The sequence below is a fragment of the Vulpes lagopus genome, chromosome 13, assembly GCF_018345385.1.
Source record: "Vulpes lagopus strain Blue_001 chromosome 13, ASM1834538v1, whole genome shotgun sequence".
In the NCBI taxonomy this organism is placed as follows: domain Eukaryota; kingdom Metazoa; phylum Chordata; class Mammalia; order Carnivora; family Canidae; genus Vulpes; species Vulpes lagopus.
This window is the reverse complement of record NC_054836.1, coordinates 58,955,543-58,969,296: the sequence shown is the minus strand read 5'-3', so window position 1 is coordinate 58,969,296 and position 13,754 is coordinate 58,955,543. Positions and strand designations below refer to the sequence as shown.

Genomic DNA, 13,754 nt, shown 5'->3' with positions numbered 1-13,754 from the left:
TATATTTTTGACAGAATATATTCTCACAAATACATTTTATTCTGTTTTCCAGCAAACAAGTGTGTTTAAAGCAGACGTGTTATTGTTTTAACCAGTGGTTCTTAAAAAGAAAAATAATCAGCTTATCTCCTTTTCCCTCATCTTTATCTTCTGCTCCAAAAAAAAAAAAAAAAAAAAAAGGAAAGAAAATGAACTCTGCCCTGAAACCATCTGCTTTTAAAATAGCTTATGTAGCACTAAAATATTTGGACAGGTCGGTTTCGCTCGCGTGTAAGAAGCTTCAGATGTGGTATTAATGTTTCCACTGTTTCCTCAAAGGAGACAGAGCGCGTCATAGCGGGAGGAGTGAGGGACACCCACTTGGAATCACTCCTGCCCTCTGGGTGCGCCTCATGGGGGCTTTGCTGCTCAGTGTGCAAGTCCACGTTCTGGTTGACGCCGGCCAAGGTCAGATAGTCCCTGCCCTGCTACAGAAAAGCTAATTTCCTGTTCCACTTTTCCCGAAGCATTTGTGCACTTTGGCCAGATGACTGCTGGGTTTGCCACCAGGGAAGAGCCAGGCTTAGGGCTGAAACTACTGGAAGGCGACTATGCTTCCTATGGCTTGTTAAAGAAACAGTGGGGCGCCAAGAGGCAACGTGGTTGCAACTGCGATTTGGGACTTCAGGAGCATTCTGGAACATAACTGTGTTTGGGTAGCACACCATGCTACCACTTTTTCATGAAAAAAGGCGTGTTCCTGGGTCTCACATCTCTGTTGCCTATAGGCATCCCTTTCCCTCAGGAGATACCCAATGCAGTGAGAACATTTTCGTGACCTCATCCTTCGGGATGCGTTAAATTAATTGAACATGGAGGCTCTTAGGCCGAAGCGAGTGTAACGGGTGGTGGCCAACGTAAGGCAGCCAAAGTGCAAGCCTGTGAGGGCCTCGACGTTAGCGGACCGAAGCCTAAGGGCAACCAGTCAGAAACAGCCAAGTCGACTTGAAGCGACAGCTAATCAGTAACGGCCTTGACTTACCTGTGCCTTTTCTCTAAGCAGGTCCCCCCTGAGCTCCCACTGGGGGAACACTCTTACCCACTTGCGGTGTGGTGCTGCCTGATGAGAATCGATCTGTGCTCACGTAAACTCTTGAAATGTCCAATATGCCTTGGCTTCTCTCTTAGCAGATGTGATAATGTTTACTCCCCTCCCTCTTATAACCTCAGTGTTTTCCAACTAGTGTCTACCTTGACCCCATGACATCTCCGTAACATATATTCCCATCCTTATGCCATAGGCTACAAGAAGAAACAAAAGAAGTCACTTGTGCATGGTGACTCAACTCTTTGGGATTGGAACGGGGTCCCCATTAGTTCTTTTTACTTTCAACTTTTTATGTAAATTCTAGTCAGTGAACATATAAGGTAATACTGGTCTTAGGATGTTTCTCTACCGGGAGCTCAGGGAGAGACTCTAATCGAGAAAAGGCACAGGCAAGGTAAGGCAATTATTCATTGGCTATCGCTTAAAGTCTACTTGGCTGTTTCTTTCTTTCTCTTTTTTTAGGATTGTATTTATTTACTCATGAGAGGCAGAGAGAGAGAGAGGCAGAGACACAGGCAGAGGGAGAAGCAGGTTCCCTGTGGGGAGCCCGATGTGGGACTCGATGCGGGTCTCGATCCCAGGACCCCGGATCATGACCTGAACCAAAGGCAGATGCTCAAGCACTGAGCCCCCCAGGCACTCCTACTTGGCTGTTTCTGATTAGTTGTCCTTAGGTTTTGATTTGCTAACCTTGAAGCATTTATAGGCTTAGAGTTTGCTTACATAGGCCACCGCATTACACTCACTTTAGTGATTCATCACATACATACAACACCCAGTACTCATCACAAGTACCTTCCTGTACACCCATTTGTTCTTTTTCTCTTCCACCTGGAGAGTGAGTGGGGCACAGCGGGATCAGCCTCAGATACACTGACCTTTACCAGGTATACCAGCACTCCAACATGGTCTTCTCTTCCTATGTCAAAACCAGCTAGAAACACCAGGACCCAGGAACAATATTCCTATTTAATAAATTCTCTTTTCTCCCCATATATTGTTTACTCTCATGAGGCTTTTCCCCTGCCTGACTCTCCCATTCTGAATCGGTCACTTTTCCCAGATCCCTCTCTTAGGCATAGTCAGAATATACTCAGGACAGCAGACAATGAGCTTTGATTTGTGAAAATCAACTGTGAGATGTGTCATAAAAGAACTGGCTATAAAAAGAATTAAAATATCAGAATTTGTGAATAATCTGAACTTTATAAATCAGGGAAGATGTGCTTCATTGCTACTACTTGTAGTAGCTGAACACATTCTTGAGCAGGAGGGGAAGAAGTATCATTCATCTGGAGAAAACTAGTGGAAAGTACTTCCATTTGGCTCATCTGGAGGTGTCAGAGGAACTCCGAAGACGGCTAGCACAGAACATGCTACCTCAAACATCTGCCCAAAAAGAATATAACGAAGAAAGCACAGAGGTGGAAGATCAAACACAGGAACTACATTCTTGAAAAAATATATAAGCCATTTATAGTGCTTGTTTTTGAGGTCAAAGCTTAAATCCAGCTTCTTGTGGGCAGGAAAAACACCAACATTTACTGAACACAAACCCTGGTCAGCCAACGTGCTTGGTGTTTTCAGACACCTATTCAATTCTAAAGCAGCAGATTTAGTTAGGTCCATTCTTCCAGTGAGAAAATTGAGTTTAGAAATCTACATAAGATCTGCTGTGACCTACATTAGTAAGTGACACGGCTGGAATCTGAGCCGTTACCCCAAAGGTCGTGTTTGTTTCACAACATATCTATGTTCTTACTCAATATACTCAACAGGTTTGGGGTCAGAAGCCTTGGTGGATACACTTAGGGCGATTCCCACCAACACGCAGCATCCTGGAGCCTCCCTTTAGCAAGGGACTCAATGGGGATGCACCATAAGTGAACTGGCAAGGGTTCCACTCAGAGTCCCCAAGCAAGGACTAGAGATACCAAACGTAGTTATATTTCCGAACACATGATTGGGCCCGTTGTGCTCTTTCAAGTCCATGTGTTCTTCTGAATATTTTGTTCCATCTATTATTTTGGATCATAAGTGAATCAGCTCCCCTTAGTGAATTCAATTGAACTTTAAATACATTTTTTTTTCATTAAGATGCTTATATATGGCCAAGGCTCAATTTATAATTTGTTATTATATTTCTTTTTAACCCTGTATATAAGTCCAGATGTTTAGTTTTACACTTTGAACAAGTCTCTGGAAAGTGCAAACGTTGACAAAGTACTATTTACCATACAAATTTCCAACTTTGGTATAGTTTCTGTTAGAGAACATAAATCCTGTTTTAGAACATGAGCTCATCCTTTTAGCGAGAATGGCTCCTTAGAAAAAGATCCAAAGGAAACCAAAGGGAAAAATGAAACCAAACATTCCTTTCACCCCAAAAGGCCACAGACTCAAAGTTGATAACAGGAAGCACTTTTTATAATGTGAGTGTATCTAGTGGTTTCCATTTCTGAGGGTTTGTGTGAGTTTCCAATTCTATTAGAACAAGAAACAAAATTGCTGAGAGTGAAAAAGAAGAAGTTATTGCCACTATCTTGAAAAAAGAGAGAATGACACCCATAAACTGATTAATTCCTGGATTCATAGGAAATTTAACATAACTTGCTAAATATCAGTCTTCATTAAGACTCCATTAAAATGTATCTAGTGTAAGCAAATTTGAATTTGTTTAAAGTTTTCTCAGTATGAACAATTTTTCACTCATGTGCATATTTCATTATAAAAATCTAGCATAGCTCTAATCAACTATCTCAAAGAAATCCACAGGCGTTAAACGCTCATTGGGCAGCCCAAATAATTCTATGGAAGTCACATACCTGTTAGCATGCTTACATCATCTCCTGAGAGCCTCCTGTGCATAGGCCCCAGATTTAGTTTACCATTAGCATACTCTCTAAATGTTTATCTTCAAATATGGTGAACATATAAAAACACATAAAAGGAAAAGCTCGATTTTTAGTAGAATTAATTTTTAAAAAAAAAAAAAATGGGAATTGCTTCATAGGAAGAGAGGTAAGATGGTGGTGACTGAGAAGCCAAGAGAGATGGGAAGTGGTTAGAAAGCCACACTGGCTGGGAAAGGATGTTCTCCTTCTCCTCCTCCCCCTTTCCCTCCTCATCCTCCTTCTTCTTCTTTTTAAAGTATTTTATTTATAAGAGAGAGAGAGAGCACACACAAGCAGAGGGAGGAGCAGAGGGAGAGGGACAAGTAGTCTCCACGCTGAGTACAGAGCCCAACATGGGGCTCGATCCCATAACCCTGAGATCATGACCTGAGCTGAGATCAAGAGTCAGCCGCTTAACTAACTGAGCCATGTAGGCCACCCCCTCCTTCTTCCTTAAATGTGGTAGATACTTGAGATCTCTTACAGGATAAAGATCCCAATGAGACAAATGAACTGAAGAGAACAGGAGAAATGAATGATAACTGAAGCAGATTCAATGTAGTAAAATGGCAGACAATTAGCATTAGCCCCAAGTATAAGAAGAGATGGTATAGAAAGGGGTTCAAGGGATACTGGTAGAAGAAAAAGATGGGGTTCAGGGTCTGAGAGCTCAACAAAAATAAAAAAGAAAAGGAAGGAGGACTTCCTCTCATTTTTCATCTTTGCTTTAAAGTAGACTTTCTCTGATCTCCAAAGTCATGATTCATTCATTCATTCATTCATTCATTGACTAGATATTTATTCAGGGCTCAACTACGTGTCAGAGACTGTTTTGACACTAGGGTCAGGAGCAGTAAACAAGTTAAATCAAGTACTTGCTCTTAAGGAACTTAAATTATGTGTAGGGAGAAAAACAATAAACAAATATAATTGTGCAGAGTCTAAAATCTTAACCTCTTTCCTCTACCTACTCCCCATCCAACTCATCCCTCCACATCCTTAACTATAGCATAAAATTAATCCCAGCATCTGAAATTTAAAAAAAAAAAAAAGAAAAGAAAACAAGATTCAGCCCAAACCGAAGACCTTGCCTACAGATAAGCAAGCCTGACTCGATCGACACAGCAGCTTCCCCAAGTTTTGTTTTGATTCTCAAGGTTCATTAGTGAAAACACAACAGCTTAGAGGCAGGGAGACAAACGCAACAAGGCTTTCAACTCAGATGCTCCTTACCCAGCTCCTCATGTTCCCTGCAGCAATTATTTATTGCTCACCTACTTTGTGAAGGTCCCATGCTAGGGTCTGTAGGGGTCGGGAGGATGAGTAAGTCCTCAAGGAAATTATATAATAGTTAATATTTATTGAGCCCTTTCTATATGTCAGCCACTTTAAGTGCTTCACAAGACTTATCTCATGTAAGCCTCATGTTAGCCTTGTAAGGTAGGTGAAAATATATCCATTTCGAGGTGAGAAGATGAAATCCGAAAGAGATCAAGAAGTGTGTCCAAGGTAGCAAGGTAACAAGTGTTTTTAATCTGACTCCAGAGCTCATGAGCTGAACTACTCCGCTTCCCCAATTTTATTAGTTTCCTAGGGATGTCACAACAAAGTACCACAAAAGGGTGGCTTACAATAACAGAAATGTATTGCCCCACAATTCTAGAGGCTAGGTACCTGAACCCCAGGGGCCAGCAGTGGGGTGCTCCCTCTGAAAACTGTAGCGGACTTCTACCTTGCCTCTTTCTAGCTTCTGGTGGTTTGCCAGGAATCTTTGGGGTTCCCTGGCTTGCAGCTGCATACTCCAAACTCTGTCTTCATCGTTAAGCGCAGTGCATCCTGTGTGTCTCTGTCTTCATTTGACTGTCTTCTTATAATGCCAGTCATATTGGATTAGGGGCCCACGGTACTCAGGTGTGAACCTCATATTGACTAAGTACATCTATGATAACCATATTTCTAAGTAAAGTCACATGCTGAGGTACTGGAGTTAGGATTTCAACATATCTTTTTTGAGGGGGATGCAATTCAATCCATAATGCCAATGAATGGAGACAGTATATGAAAATAGAATGGAGAGTATATGAAAGTAGAATGGACTTAGTATACGGAATTAGAGTGGATATAGTACATGGAAACAGAATAGAGAATATACGGAAATAGAATGGAGAGTATATGAAAGTAGAATGGACTTAGTATATGGAAATAGAATGGAGATAGTACAGTGAATAGAATGGACAGAGTATATGGAAATAGAATGGAGACGGCATATGGAAACAGAATGGATATAGTATATGGAAATAGAAAGGAGAAAGTATATGGAAATAGAATGGATATAGTACATGGAAATAGAGAATATGCGGAAATAGAATGGAGAGTATATGAACGTTGAATGGACTTAGTATACAGAAATAGAATGGAGATAGTATATGGAAATAGAATAGAGAATATATGGAAACAGAATGGAGATAGTACATGGAAATAGAATGGAGATAGTATATGGAAATAGAATGGATATAGTACATGAAAATAAAATAGAGAATATATGGAAATAGAATGGAGAGTATATGAAAGTAGAATGGACTTAGTATATGGAAATAGAATGGAGTAAACGGAAATAGAATAGAGATAGTAGGGGAAATAGAACAGAGACAGCTAAAAAAAACTGAGGTCTTAGTCTAATCTTATCATCATTATCAACTCCATTAGTCACTCTCAAAGGGACTTCCTTTCCATCAGCTTCATTTTTTCTCACTTATAAAATAAGTCTTGAACCAGATCATCTTCAACTTATTTCTAATTCTAGTTCTACATTCACGTGTTTCTTCATTTCTAAATAATTACAATGAAAAACAAGTCTTATTAGGGATGCTTAGGCACACATCAAGTCATGGAGATGAGGTCTGCCGCCACCCAGAGAGAGTGGAATTCCAGATTCCAGAACGCTCTAAGAATGTCTGTAAAGATGTCTTAGAGGTATCGATTTGGATAGACTTACGGGAGGGGACTCCAGGCAAAGGTGGTGAGGTGGCATTTGGAAACAAGGGTACAGCTGGCATTAGGATCACAAATAAAGGCAGAGTGGGACGTTAGGCCGGAAAAGTTGTTGGAACATACTTGGCAGGAGAGGGATGGATTCTATTCGATTCAGTGGGTTCAGTATAACAACTACCACAGCCCATGTAGGAGACAGAACATAAGAGTTGTATGTAGATGGCTTAGAACGTGCAGTAGGTTGAAGAGGAACTGGTTACGCCCCTGAAAATCGTCTAGGTTAGTGGCAATGAGGACACAGCATCAAGATCATGAAGGTAAACTCTAAAAATCTGGAATATTAATTAGTTATTATCTGGGTTCATTTGGGGGATTTGGGAGAAAACCCACTTTAAACCAGTCATATAGGCTTGTTCTAAGGTGATAACTAAAATTACTTAAGCATAATAAAGGGCCAAATGAGCATCATGGTCGCAGAGAGAAACCAGAAGTCAGGACTGTATAAACCAGAAGCCAGGGGCATGCAGAACACACTGGGAAACGACATATGAGCTGAGTTGGGTTGAAACAAATGGTTCTGGAAAAGGGCTGTGGACAAGGCAGGAATGTTGTGGCCTGTACGCAACAGTACAAATATAACTAGTACAACTAGTGTACTAGTCGAACACTTCAAATTGATGAAAAGGACAAATCTTGTATTTTGTATTTGTTACCACAATTAAAAAATTTTTTTTAAAAAGGTAACAATTAAAAAGAGAAAAAGAAGAGGCCTGGAAAGTGTGGTGGCCTTTCTAATTTGGAGCTGGCCATGGGGGCAAGACGGAGGGAAAGAGCAAGTAGCATCAAATATAACTCCAGGGGTTAAAACCTGTTCACTCAGGAGAATGGGGAGCGGGGGAGTCCTCTTCATGGAAATAGGTCAAGCGGAGCCATGGATTTGGGCGTGGAAATTTTGAAAGGAAAATATTTGAGTTTTCATAGTCCTTATTACTCCTCAATAGAAGACAGCAAGAAATTGGAGATGCCCATCTGGGGGCTGAAGAGTGAGATCCAAGCTAGACATACACCTAACAGGTCTTCTGTCTATACAGGCTGAAAGTAAACGGAATGCAAAGTTGATGTGATCACCAAGGGAAAGTATAAACCCAGACCACCGAAGGCCCGACGACACTCAATTTGGCAATGTCTACTTTTAGCGTCAGAGGAAATGCACCCTGAAAGGAGGCGAGCAGTTATTGGCAGACGTCAGAGAGTAATGTCGCTGTGTCGCGGAATTCAACATTCCGAGGGTCGTTGACCAATTGTGTCGGACGCTGCAGAGCAGAAGGATGTGGACCGAAAATCAATCACTTCACCTGATAGACAAGGAAGGGGTCGCTGAAGAGCAGTTTCGGTGGAAGAGCCCAAGGCAAAGGGAGAAGGTCACCCCTGGGCAGGGGTGACCGGGAAGTAAGTCCAAAGAGACGCAGCCACAGCTTCTCTGAGGGAAAGGAGAGCGCGAGGGGGGGCCCCGGGTCAGGCGGATTGTCCCCTGCGAAGGGAGCTCCTTGTGGTCACTGATGAGTACGCGGCCCCGCAGAAGGCATGGGCCAGGGGAAGGGTCTGCACTAGCAAGCCTGCCCTACGAGGGAGCAACTGGAAGGTTCTGGAAAAAGTTGAAAGACGGCGTTCGAGAACACGAGAGGAAAGTAAGTCTGGGCGGGGAAGAGGCCTCGGGAAACAGCCTTGCGCCCGGACGCCCTACTTCAGGTCCACCCGCTCGCCCACCCCCCAAGTCCATTCTGCAGTATGTCTTCTGGAATGTTCTCTATGACATAAACCTGTGTGTGCCGCTTTTTGCGTACCACTCTTCAGGGCTTCCCTGTCGCCTTCGGGATAGGATATCACGCCCACACTTCCACATTAGACCCTGCTGAACTGTCCACGCCACGTGTAGGCCTCCCTGCGCTGCTCCCCAACACATCACACACACACACACACTCACACTCACACTCACACTCACACTCACACTCACACAGCAAATACTTTGAATCCTCCAGACCTATCGGGCCATTTAATTCCCTCTTCGTGAACGTGGCATTTTCTGCCTCTTTCTCCGCCCTTTCCAACTGCTGCTCATCTTCCAAAACGCTTATTAGAGCTACGGGCTCGCCCGTGGTCCTTTAGCTACTTGTCACGAGCCTTTCCCTTGCGTGTCACGGTGCCCCGTGGTGCTTAGCACAACCCGCTCAGCAGACAGCCGCTGAGGAGGAAGCGGACGGGAGAACGGAGGAACCAACTGGGCCAGGGGGACAAAGGGTGAAGATGAAGTCAGGGCGCGTTCTCCGGTCGGAGAGCTCCCGGGGAGCTGGTCCCTAACACTTGCCTGAAAGGGAGTGGAGCCATTTCCCAAGAGCCAGAGCGCATTGCAGCATCTGCCGGGGCTTTTAGGAGGCAAACTTAGCACGACCACCGCGTCAGACAGCACGTCGCCCTCCTCACGTACCCTCCCTCCGGCGGCCGTCGCGCATGCCATGGTTGTGGCAAGCCACGGACACCATGTCTCCCCCCGTGGCCACCACGGACCGGGGGTCCCCAGGCACAATGAGGACCGGAAAGGAGGGCCCACCTTTGGCCCAGCGGGCCTGCACCCACTGAGGCCGCCTTCCGCAGGGGCCACCTCGACAGTCCAGGTAACGCCACCTGGCCGTGGCACAGGACAACTCTGAGCAATGGAAGAGAGAAGAAGGGCAGACCAGGAGACAGATCGGTGGCCCGTGCTGCCCCCTCCCCGCAATGACCGGCCTGTACCAGCCTCCCTGGGCGTGTCTCCCCTAAACGCACCCGTTTGTTCCCCCTCTCCCCCCCCCCCACTCTTGCATCCCTGCGACTGCAGCCTCCAATAAAGTCTTGCCTCAGCTTCCGTCTCGAGAAAACCTGGGGCTACTCAAGCAACCTTTTAGGAACTCTCCGATGGTAAATATCTCGTGCGTCATTAGAGCCACAAACCAAGCCAACCAGGGCAGGCTGCGGGAGAGCACCGGCTGTTTGCCGAGGAGCACGAGGAGCACGAGGAGCACGAGGAGCACGGCCGTCCGCCCAGGCTGGGGGCGGGTGTAGACGAGTCACCGCGCACGGGAGAGGCCCGCAGAAGGGGAGGACGGCAAGGCACAGGGAGCCGCAGCTCCTTGGGGAGCCCCGGGGGGGCGGTGGGGTGGCCCCGTTCTCCACACGCTGAGTTCCCGGGCAGGAGCAGATGCCCCCAGATGCGCACCAGCACATTTGGCCCACGGCCTGTGGAGACGGGGCTTCCCATGCTGTGAGGGGTCAAGGCTTGGATCCCAGCAAAACAAACAAGTCTGCCTCCGTGCAAACGGACTGTCCTCAGTGTGAAACTGTCCTCAGTGTGCACGTTCAAGCGAAATGGCTTTAACACATGGCAGGTCACCGGCCAAACCCAAACAAGTGATGCTGGGAGCAAACCCGGAAGAAATGACCAAAGTGCAGCTGCTCAGCAAGGTCCTTTGGAAAGTTCAAATGGAAAAAAGAATTAAAATTTGGCCGGAAGAGGGAGAGCACTCCCTAACTGTGGAAAGTTGGCTATACCAGGGCGTGACTCGGGTCTGCGGGGAAACAGAGTCAGGGGGCGAACCGCAGGGCGCAGGCCTCCGGGCCTCGGGCCTGGGCGCCACAGAAGCCCCCTGCGCGCTGCTGGAGGGCGATCGGGCCGGACCGAGGCCCGGGGGTGGGTGGGGGCAGGCCTGGCTGCTGATTCACCAAAGTGTGAAACCTGGGATCCAAGACTCTGGGAGTGGATTTTAGTTTCTGGATGTTTATCCCTGTAGACACTTCAGCAGTCCCCGAAACCCTTTTGCAAGCCTCCTCTCAGGGATTCTTTCGTTAAGATTTTCTCTTCCTTTTTTTCAGACTTATAAATCTGCACCCAATGTGTACTTCCTGAAGGAGCAATTTAAGTTTAAATGCATTGCTTTTTAAGCATTTTTGTTTCCTGGTATGTCTTTAGGTCTGACTGTATGCAGGGGACCAGGATTCCTCCCAGACAAACGTGCATATGCACATACACAATATTTTGTGCGACATGCCTGAGTTTGGTACTTATAAATCCAAATACTTCCTGGAACCTGCGAACCTTAGGTCACAACCAGCTACTTTAAGCAACTTTAAAAAATCACTAAAAAAGCCGTGGAAAAATGAACATTTTAAAAGTAATACCAAAACCTAGAATTTCTAGATACAAACAATGCCTTTTCCATAAAAGCTATAGTTTAGCGTTGAGAAAAATCTACATAAGCATCTCATCAGTGGTTTTCCAAAAAGAACTTCATAAGGTAGCTCTTTTTGAGACTGATGTATCTATTGATCCCCAAAACATCTGTTTCCTCACTTTGGCTATCTTACAGAATAGTTAATCTTCAAAACTGGATTATTATTTGATTCTTTTTTCTTTTTTGAACATACATGACAAGGAGAACTAAGTTATATCTGGTTTTAACTAACTTCCACATGACTCCTTCTAGTTTCCTTTCTATCTCTAGAAAAACTGGCTCTAAACCAATGGCTGACACAAGCTAGTTAAAAATAGATATACATGGCAAATGTTTGGAAATTGACTTTTTATATCCATTCTGAATTATAATTGTGAACTTGGAATCTTGCTTATGATTAAGATATTTAAGACTGTGAATAATTTGGGGGAAAAGATCATGTGGCTGGCATTTTTTTGCAAAGAAAATTCTAGAGTGAATGTTTTACACAAGCAGCCAATAAGTTTCAGATGGTTTGTAAGTAGCAGGAGATCCAAAGCTGAAATGGAATTTTCTGCGACAGCCTACAAATAACAGTTAACATATGCCTGTGTTACAGACAAAAACAGGAGTCACGTAAAGTCAAGCAGGGAGTAAGAAGAGCTGTAAGGTAATGAATAAAAACCTTTTTGTCAAAAATTCTTTACACAAATTTTAGGTATTTAAAGAGCAAAACCATCTCAAAAAAAAAAAAGAGCAAAATCATTTTGACTATTTTTAAAGAAACTGTATCTATTAATACTGGATAGAAACAAGACGTGACTTTCAAAGTCACAGTTTATACCCATTAGAGATTTGATGTATTCAAAAAAGGCAAACAAAAATCAATGCTAGCACAAATGAAGAAAAAATACAAATTCTCCAGTGACTTTAGAACATTTCATAACTGATTCACACTTGCAATTGGAGATTCATCTGGAAGTGTTTCTGGTTATATTATCTGCTATTCTTTGCCATGTTTCTTGACACGGTGGATAAACTAAGTCACTCACTCAAAGGTTTTTAGACTTTTTTTGTTGTTGTTCTAATGTATTATATTGTATTTCAACAAGTTCTTCCTATTGTGGTTTCTTCACTGACTGTTACTAGGGCTTTGAATTTGCTTTGATTTCAGCCCCAGTGCAGTGGTAGGAACCCGGTGGGGACCAGGGCTCCCTGCTGGCCGGGTGGCCTGCCTCAATGGCCGTCCCCTACGCAGCGATGACAACCGACAACCGTGCCTACCCCGTCTCCCTCACGGGCTCACGAGGCTGGAGGGGACGTGCATGAAGCAGTTTTTGAAACACGATGGCCGTGGTGCTGGAGGCATTGGCAGTGATGGACACGCGGCTCCGCACAGCGACCACAGTCACAGGCTCTACCTGACTCTGCTGCAGGGACCAGACGGGGCCAACAGCTTCCTGCACTAACCTGCGGGACCCCTTGGTGGAGTGTAGACGCCAGCAGCTCTGCTACCACGCAGGTTTGCCTGTGTGCTTTTCTTTTCCCTCTTTCTGTTTTAGGCTGGGTCATTGGAAAGGTCATCCGGAGAGGTCACTGACAGGCACGAACCAGAGCGGTAGATTAAATCAGAAATCCTGTGCGGTTGTGTGTGTGTGTGTGTGTGTGTGTGCACGTGTGTGTGTCTGGGGTTCCTCCCAACCCGTCACACAGCTAAGTGAAGTTGCCTGGAATAGTGTAAGGACAGGATGACCGGGGTCTGGCCAACTGTATGACCCGCAGAAGGCAGCTGTGCGGCTTGGGAGGAAGCAAGGACACTACTCCTTTGGGTGGTTCAGGGGTAAGGACGCTGCTGTGACAATCTGCCCACGGAGGAACAAGGGGCGCAGCGGGTCACAGGAGGGGGCTGGGGGCTGCCCCGGGCCCGCCAGGCCTGGGCCCTCCTGCTCACTGTCCCCCCAGCACACGCTCAGGGTGCAGCAAGGTCTGAGTGGGCCTGACCTCCCAGGGTCCTAACCCGGGCCCCGACCCCAAGCGACCCCAAAGGTGCGCATCATCCAGCATCCTCCAGCGGGGCCGGGGGACCCCACGGGGCGGCGGGGACGCGTGCGGGGAGCGGGGAGCGGGGAGCGGGGGCTCCCTCCCGGGCCCTTTCCGACCTGGGGGCGGGGCGGGGCGGGGCGGGGCGGGGCGGGCCGGGCCCTTACCTTCCTGACCTCCCGTGCGTCCCCGGGGAGAGGCCAGCACCTGCGCGCCGGGGGCTCGGGGGGCGCGCTCGGGGGCGCGCTCGGGGGCTTCCCGGTCCGTCGCAGCGTGAGGCTCTGGTAGCAGAGGCCGGCGGCCACCAGCAGGCCCAGCAGGAAGGGCCGGGGGCAGCGCCGGCGGCAGGGCGCCCCCGGGCGGCAGGGCATGGCCCGCTCAGCCGCGCCGGGGCCGGGGCCGGGGCGGGGGCGGGGGCGGGGGCCGGGGCCGGGGCGCTCTGCCGTCGGCGGGGCGAGCGCGGGCGCCCATCGGTGCTCCTCCGGCGCGGCCCGGTCA

At 46.6% G+C, this 13,754-nt stretch overlaps 1 protein-coding gene across 1 annotated transcript in view; it reads right to left on the bottom strand.

The window, feature by feature from the left end:
* Positions 1–13,627, bottom strand: part of CPED1 (cadherin like and PC-esterase domain containing 1) — a 263,284-nt gene extending 249,657 nt beyond the window's left edge. The window contains exon 1 of the mRNA XM_041727811.1: positions 13,424–13,627. Within this exon, the coding sequence (XP_041583745.1) occupies positions 13,424–13,627 (204 nt within the window). The remainder of the gene's footprint in view (positions 1–13,423) is intronic.
* Positions 13,628–13,754: the final 127 nt, after the last annotated feature.